General features: G+C 48.6%; 1 protein-coding gene across 7 annotated transcripts in view; it reads left to right on the forward strand.

The window, feature by feature from the left end:
• Positions 1 to 7,546, forward strand: part of LOC103271335 (glutathione S-transferase theta-1) — a 7,813-nt gene extending 267 nt beyond the window's left edge. The window contains exons 2-5 of one of the 7 annotated variants that reach the window (XM_008068806.2): positions 3,155 to 3,242; positions 4,814 to 4,964; positions 6,680 to 6,856; positions 7,065 to 7,546. In XM_008068806.2, coding sequence (XP_008066997.1) covers positions 3,155 to 3,242; positions 4,814 to 4,964; positions 6,680 to 6,856; positions 7,065 to 7,259 — 611 coding nt within the window. In that variant the 3' untranslated portion in view covers positions 7,260 to 7,546. Of the gene's footprint in view, positions 1 to 634; positions 637 to 3,154; positions 3,243 to 4,813; positions 4,965 to 6,679; positions 6,857 to 7,064 lie in introns of all 7 variants that reach the window. The other 6 variants (XM_021717944.1, XM_021717943.1, XM_021717946.1 and 3 more) reach the window with 6 other exon arrangements.
• The last annotated feature ends 865 nt before the right edge of the window (positions 7,547 to 8,411 follow it).

The raw sequence follows: 8,411 nt of genomic DNA on the forward strand, positions 1-8,411 counted from the left end.
ATCCTAATAGCTCCTCCCTGGGGCTCTGACAAATTATCCAGAGATGGGAAAAAGGTAACTATTGCCTTTATTATTTTTTCATATTTTAAATATGTGGGTTTTGTTTTTGCTACATTTCTCATTTTCCTATTATTCTCTATTTTAAAGCCAAGTTCTGAAGTTTTCTGAATAAACTGAGGGTTCAGATTACAATTTGAGTATAACTATTCATCATTCAATATCACTGTTTCCCCCTTAGTTTATGAGACTCTGCTGAGAGTTTTACCAACTTTTGTAGGTTGACTTGTGAATAATCAAGTTTTTGCTTCATTTATACCATAGGAAGAGCTGAAAAATATTATGAATCCCTGAACATAAGACTTTTATAGCATATTAAATCACTGTTGCAATACATTTGATTCACTACATTAACAAACTAAAATATAAAAAAAATGTGGTCTTAATATATTCAGAAAAACATTGACAAATCCTACTTACAGTTCTGATTTTGTTTGTTTGTTTGTTTGTTTTTGAGTTGGAGTCTTACTCTGTCGCCCAGACTGGAGTGCAGTGGCCGCTGCCGGCCACTGCAGCTTCGACCCACTGGGCTCCAGCGATCCTTCCACCTCAGTCTTCCGAGTAGCCGGAATTACAGGCGTGCGCTACCACGCCCGGCTCATTTTTGATTTATTGTAGAGATGAGGTCTCACCAAGTTGCCCAGGCGGGTCTCGAACCCGCGGGCTCAGGCAATCCACTCACCTCAGCCTCCCAAAGGCGTGGGATTACAGGCTGAGCCACCAAGCCCGGCTTTAAAAAAAGTTTTTGTAGAGATGAAGTCTCACTATGTTGCATAGGATGGTCTCAAACTCCTGAGCTCAAGCAAACCTTCTGGCTTGGCCTCACAAATTGCTGAGATTACAAGGGTGAGCCACCGTGCCTGGTCCACACCACTATATTTCCTGGGGCCTTCCATTTGGCTAATCTGGTTTGGAGATGGGATGAGAAGGGTGAGCCACCAGGGAGATCCAAGGTTCTGGAGTCCCCAAACTCTGCTCAATCCCACGAAAGAGACAACAGGGCTCCCCTGAGGCCAAATAAAGGCAGGGATCATGAAGATAGGAGAGATCTGGGGAGCAGAAACTGGTGGACCAGGCATGATGGCGCAGACCTGTGGTCCCAGCTACTTGGGAGGCTGAGGAGGGAGGATCGCTTGAGCCCAAGAGTTTGGGGCTGCAGTGAGCTATGATGGCACCTGTGGATAGCCACTACACACTAACCTGAGCAACACAGTGAGACTCAGCCTTAAAAAAAATTTTTTTTAAAAGATGAAGCCTAGGGATAGGTGGAAGGTTGGGGGTCAAGCCACATACAGGGACTACTGGGACAGCATCAGTTCCCTCCTTTGTAGCTCCTGTGGAGATTCTGCAACAGCAAGCAGATGAGGCATTGCCCCAGGACCTGACTCTCCAGCCCTGCCCTCTGCACTGGCCCTGTCTGCACTACAGTCCCCCTTTGCTCCTTCCTCCATCTGCTTATCCTGTTTACCTCTACTCACCATCCTCTGTCTCTCTTGTTCCTGCTGGGGAAGGAGGCAGCCTCAGGGGGTATGCTGGGAGCAAGAGGGGGACACCTGGGCCTTGATGAGCCCTGCACCCTTATTTATTTCTCTGGCAGGCTTCCAAGGCATTTGAAGACACAGCTGGCAGGCCCAGGTATGGTGGGGACAAGGTATTAGGAGCAAGTGAGAAGCAGAACCCAGGTATTGCTGGGGTAGGCAAGCAGGGCGATTCTACTTGGCTAAGCCTTCACTCAGCAATCCCTCTACCACGACTGGCCCTCACCTGTCTTTGAGACTTTGCACTGGTCTGTTCCTCCACCTGAAACTTCATCTCCATCTAGACTCTTCTGGGCACCGCCCACTTGTCCTGCACACGGACTACTCTCTGCAGTGTGGGTCAGGGGAGAGGGTATGGGGGACTAGGGGACATCAAGCTGGTTGTCAAATATAGTGGTGTAGACCAGGTACAGTAGCTCATGCTTGTAATCTCAGCAATTTGGGAGGCCAAGGCAGAAGGATTGCTTGAGCCCAGGAATTTGAGACCATCCTAGGCAACATACTGAGACTTTATCTCTACAAAAAAATATAAAAAATTAGCTGGGCATGGTGACATGCACCTGTAGTCACAGCTACTCAGAAGGCTGAGTTGGAGGGATCCTCTGAGCCCAGGACGTCAAGGCTGCAGTGAGCCATGATCGTGCCACTGCACACCAGCCTGGGTGACAGAGTAAGACAGTCAACTCAAAAAATATACATATGTAATGGTGCAGAGAGAGGCATGTTTCACCAGTAAAGAGGGGAGGGTGTTCCTCGTGAAGGGAGGGTAAAGAGAAGGTAGAGGGTATGGTTAAGGTTGGAGGGTTAAGGTTATTGTACTTGCCTTTAAAGAACTTCTATCCAACCTGGGGGTAATGGAGAGCTACTGAGGACTATGGTGCAGGGCAGTAATGAGACCTAAGTGCCCTTAGAAGCTTCTTGTTAGCTGCATCTGCAGCAGAAAACCACTCAGACAAACTCAAGCAGAGGCCAGAATCCCAGGGGGCACTGGACTGCACCTTTCAGGGTAGAGCAAGAAATGTGACTGTCCCAGCTTCAGCAGAGCCTAAAGGCAGTGCCAGGTATTTGTCCCCAGTGGTCAGAATAGGGTGAGCAGGGGACATAGGAGAACCGGTAGAAGTTCTCTGTTTGGTGATCTTGTCTTAGAATCCATGGGAGGAGGGGCACCATAGAAAGTCAGAGCTCCTTCTAGGTGACCTGCCCCTGCTGCTTTAGACACTCAGAGTGTAAATTCATGAAGCTGGCAATGGTGGAGATGAGGTAGGTGGGATACATGAAAGACCTGGGCATTACACCCTGTACAGTGAGCTCTGTTGCAGAGGGTCAGGCTATGGGAGGACGTTGTGCCCATGGGTCCTTGGCAAGGAGTGTTGAGGTCTATTTTGCACCAGCTGGCAGAGCAACTTTCCCATCCTCCCCCGAGCTTGTGCCATTAGGGATGGCAGACCAGTGGGAAGGAGGGTCATGAAACTGGGACCTGGGCACTGCAGGGAGTGGGCACAGGCCACAGCGGGCTCAGTCTTCTCCTCCTACCATCCACTATGCTGGACTCTCCCCAGGCCAGCACCTCAGTGATGCCTTTGCCCAGGTGAACCCCCTGAAGAAAGTGCCGGCCTTGAGGGACGGGGACTTCACCTTGACTGAGAGGTAACTGGGACCCAGGGTCTGTGGCCAGGCCTTACTGAAACCATCTGCCCTAACTCTCTATTTGTCAGACAAGAAAATTCAAGTCCTCAGAGGCAAAGGGCCTCTCTGCCCCACATCCCACAGAGAGCTGGGCCTGGAACCCCAGTCCCTGCATGCCTGCTCTTCTGGTTTACTCAGATGGCTGGAAAAGCAAGCAACTGCCATACTTTCCTACCAGTGTGGTTGCTGGTGAGAGTACCCCTGAGGCAGGGCAGGGGAGGCTGGTGGCTCTACCTGCCATTGGGTAGTCTTCTGGGCAAGCTTGTGTGGAGATGGCTCAATGGCATCTGGGCTGCCTGGTGGCTCCATGTCTGGGCTGTGGCTTCCCTTGGTAGGTCTCCCCTGTGGGAGACAGGTAGATGTTTTACATCACAGCAGGTCCCAAGTAGCTGAAACCTCTTCAGGGAAGGCTGAACCTTTTCTGCCCCTTTTGTCACCTGAGTCACCCATCCCATGACAAGGAAAACTTGGAGCCTGTGATTTAGATCTCTGACGTCCTGGGATGGATATACCTCTGATGACTTCCTCTGACATTCTGCCAGCCCCATTTTTCCCTCCTGGTGTCCTGGATGTCCTGAGTCCTCATGTCGCCTCAGTGTTGAGTGCCTGGGGTACAGAGTACAATCCCTGCATTTATCTGTCACCACTCTCACCCTTGGGAGCTCTGTGGTTCATAGGGACCCTCCTCAGAGGTGGTGTAAACAATGAGCTGGGAGCAAAAGGAGCTCAGAGCACCCTGCATGGACAATTAAGTCACTAAACTGGGACACATGCAGCCCATGTGGGCCATGGCAAATACAGAGATTTCCACCCTTTTGACTGGGGTGCCCAACCCTTGGAGTCTCCCAAGTTCCTGAAAGCTTTCCTATAGCTCCAGATTGACACATCCTCAGTGTCCTTCCAGGTCTGTCCCTGTCCCAACACCATGGCGGCCCTCATAACCCAGAACTGGAGGAGAGCACCAGGGGCCTTCTCTGTTCCATTGTTCCAGGCTCTTGTAGCTCCCCCTAGTGTTTCCTGGGTGATGCTTTAGGGAGCCAAACTACTTCAGCTGCTTTAGATAGGAACTGATTCATAGTAGAAAAGATAACATAAAGAACAAAGGGATAACAAGAATGTCTTTGAAGTATCAGACCATTGGAAGCTGGTCTGAAATGTTAGAGGAGGACAGTGGATGCAAACTGGAGAGAACTGAACTTCCTTAGGGCTCAACTTTGATGCCATCTCCTCTGGGAAGCTCTTCCTGGTCCTCTGACTGTAAACTGTCTCTGGACACTTTGTGGGACACTCGGCTGTGGGATTTTGCCTGATGGTAGAACAAGTTTGAGTATTAACCTCAGAAAGACTCTCAGCTCTGCCTTTAAGGGTTGCATGCCCTGGGACAAGACTCTTTGCCTTTCTAAGGCTGGTTTCCTTGTCTGGAAAATAATGCTAAAACCTTGGCAGATTGTCAGGAAGATTAAAGAAGCTACTGTGTATGAAGTCCCTAGTGCAGTGCCATTCCCTCACCTATGTCCCCCTGCCACCCACAGTGTGGCCATCCTGCTCTACCTGACGCGCAAATATAAGGTCCCTGACTACTGGTACCCTCAGGACCTGCAGGCCCGAGCCCTTGTGGATGAGTATCTGGCATGGCAGCACACAGCTTTGCGGAGAAACTGCCTCCGGACCCTGTGGCATAAGGTGAGGCCAGAGGGATGAGGGTAGGAGTGAGGGCATCACCCCAAAGATGCTCAGGCACCATTCATTCTACTTTTCAGTTTGGATAGATAGTTTCTCCTGACCTGTCTTTGACTTCATTGATTCTTTCCTCTGTTGTGCCAGGTTGTCGTTGAGTTCATTTAATACGTTCTTTGTCTGAGATATGTATTTTTCAGTCCTAGAAATTCCATTTGGTTTTTGTTGTTTGTCTGTTTTTTGGTGCTTTTTAGAGACAGGGTCTCCCTGTGTTGTCCAGGCTGGAGTACAGTGATCATAGTTCACTGTAGCCTTGAACTCCTGGGCTCAAGCCATCCTCCTGCTTCAGCTTCCCAAAGTGCTGGGAGTACAGGCATGTATCACCATGCCCGACTCATTTTTTCTTTTTATAGAGATGGGGTCTCACTATATTGTTCAGGCTGATCTCGAACTCCTGGGCTTAAGCAACCCTTTTGCCTTGGCTTCTCAGAGTGTTGAGATTGCAGTTATGAGCCAACATGCCCAGTCCCACTTAGTTTTTTAGAGTTTCCATTTCTCTGCTGAAATTCACCATCTGTTCATCCATTGAATCTATCTTTTCTTCTAAGTTATTTAACATATTTACCACTGTTACCTAAAAGTTTTTGTCAGCTAGTTTCAATACCTGGGTCCTCTCTATGGGTCTGTTTCTATTAATTGTTTTTTTTCCCCTCTTGATTATGGGTCACATTTTCCTGCTTCTTTGCATGCCTCATAATTTATTATTATGTGCCAGCCAGTACATACAAAAGAAGAGTCGAGATTAAATTATGTTATAAATACCCCCAAGAAAGGGCTTGCACTTTCCTTTGTCAGACAGCCAGGATGTGAGGCTATTCTCTTCTAGCTAATCAAGAGGTGGGCTGAGTTGTGGCTTTGGTTAGTTTCAGTTTATCTCTGCTTTCAAATATCTTGAACGTGGGATCAGGTTGCTAGCTCACTCCAGCAGGGCTTTAGAATCTAATCCCAGTTACCACTGTGCCTCTAAAGTCTCTCTGCTTTGAGTCCCTGCCCCCAGTCCCCACACTGCTGCTTAGTCAGAAAAGCCCCTGTGGCAGTCTTTCTCCATGCCAGCTTGGGCCCAAGTGAAATTGGAATGAAAGTGGCTTATCTAGGAAGGCCTCATGACTCTCTGGAATTTAGTTCAGTTTGTCAAATGCTGTCCAATAGAAGTTTAAAGTGAGCCACGTATGTAATTTTAAACTTTCTAGTAGACATAGTTAAAAAATAAAAAGAGGCTGGGCACCATGGCTCATCCTTGTAATCTCAACACTTTGAGAGGCCGAGGCAAGAGGATTGCTTGAGCCTAGGAGTTGGAGACCAGCCTGGGCAACATAGCGAGAACTTGTCTCTACAATAAAGCAAAATTTAAAAATTAGCAAAGTGTGGTCATGCATCCCTGTAGTCCCAACTACCAGGAGGCTGAAGTGGAACAATTGCCTGAGTCCAGGAGGCTGAGGCTGGAGTGAGCCATGATTATGCCACTGCACTCCATCCTGGGTGACAAAGTGAGACCCCAACTCAAAAAAAGAAAAGTTCTTAACCCATTATATTCAGAATATTATCATTTTTGTCCAAGAAGCACATGGAAAGATGCTCAGCATCACTAATAATTAGGGAAATGTAAATCAAAACTAACTCCCTTCTCCCCCAACTCCCCACTTTGCCTGCCCACCCCCTAGGTGATGTTTCCTGTTTTCATGGGTGAGCCAGTATCTCCTCAGATGCTGGCAGCCACCCTGGCAGAGCTGGATGTTACTCTGCAGTTGCTTGAGGACAAGTTCCTTCAAAACAAGGCCTTCCTCACTGGACCTCACATCTCCCTGGCTGATCTGGTAGCCATCACAGAGCTGATGCACGTAAGTGCTGTGGACAGGTGGGCCTGCTGGACAAGGGGCCCTGACTGGTTGCTGATTCCTGCTTATGCTGCACCCATCCTCCCCCAACTCTGGTAATGTGCTTGTGTGTGGAAACCCTTTCTGGAACTCTGTGGTCTACAAATCGGGCAGATGCTGCCTGTCCTTGACCTTACCCATTCATTCCTATTCCATACCCTTCTTCCCACAGCCTGTGGGTGCTGGCTGCCAAGTCTTCGAAGGGCGACCCAAGCTGGCTGCATGGCGGCAGCGCGTGGAGGCAGCAGTAGGGAAGGACCTTTTCCGCGAGGCCCATGAGGTCATTCTGAAGGCCAAGGACTTTCCACCTGCAGATCCTACTACAAAGCAGAAGCTGATGCCCAGGGTGCTGGCCATGATTCAGTGATCTTGAAAACCCCACTCCTGTGCTGCCCTCAGCAACTTACAAAGCATCTTTGTTACCAGTGTCCCATGGGAAGCAGGCCTAGGAGCAGGAGTAACTTGCCTGAGACTTGCCCGAGTTCAACAGCACCTCAGCCCCCCAGGCCACCACCTCCACCTTGTCTTCCACAGCTGTCTGAAAGCCACAATGAGAATGACGCACACCCAAGCCTTGCCTCCCTTAATCACTGCATTTCATTTTAAGTTTGGATAATAAATCTAACTTCCGCCTTAGCCTCTGCTTCCAACTCTGATGTGTGATTTATTTGATCTTCCTCTGTCCTGGTCCTGATCTTGGATTCTGTTAAAAAGACAGTCCCTTTTCTCAGATCCTGTGAGTCAGCTTCTCCCTGAAGGTTGCCAAGAGTGAAATTAACAAATGACCTGTAGTCTTCTAATTCTTGGAGAAAGTTATTTCTCTGACAGCACAGGGGTCCGCAGGCATCCACATGTGTTGGCTATAGGTATGGTGACCCATCAGTTGGCTGAGTTAGCCTCCTAGGACATGGCCCTTACTGATTGTTAGTTATGAGTCCTGCATCTCTCCTGAGGAACTGGTCAGGAGGAGAAAATCTAAATAGCAGCTCTCCTGATCAGGATCCAGTTATAGTTATAAATGCTATGCCTAGGGGCTTGGCTGTAAACTGTAAATAGGAATGAAATGATCTGATTGTGTTTTAGAATAATATTCTGGGCCAGATGTGGTGGCTCATGCCTGTAATCCCAGTACTTTGGGAGGCCAAGGCAGGGGGACTGCTTGATGTCAGGAGTCTGAGACCAGCTTGGGCAACATAGTGAGACTCCCATGTCTACAAAAGAAATTTCATTTTTAAAAATTAGCTAGGCATGGTGTCATGTACCTGTAGGCCAAGCTACACTGAATGCTGAGGTCAGAGGATTACTTCAGCCCGGGAGTTTGAGGCTGCAGCGATCATGTGATCATGCCACTGTTCTCCAGCCTAGGTGACAGAGTGAGACTTTGTCTTTAAAAAAAAAGAAAGAAAGAAAAAAATTCTGGCTGCTGGTGGGGGTTGGACTGAAAGGCAGTCAGAGAGGAAGCAGGGAGACTGGATGTTGCCGTAATCCTGGCCAAAGGTGACTTGTGGAGAAAGGCAGG

The sequence above is a fragment of the Carlito syrichta genome, unplaced genomic scaffold (assembly GCF_000164805.1).
Source record: "Carlito syrichta isolate Samal-C Ts95f unplaced genomic scaffold, Tarsius_syrichta-2.0.1 Scaffold311553, whole genome shotgun sequence".
Taxonomy (NCBI): domain Eukaryota; kingdom Metazoa; phylum Chordata; class Mammalia; order Primates; family Tarsiidae; genus Carlito; species Carlito syrichta.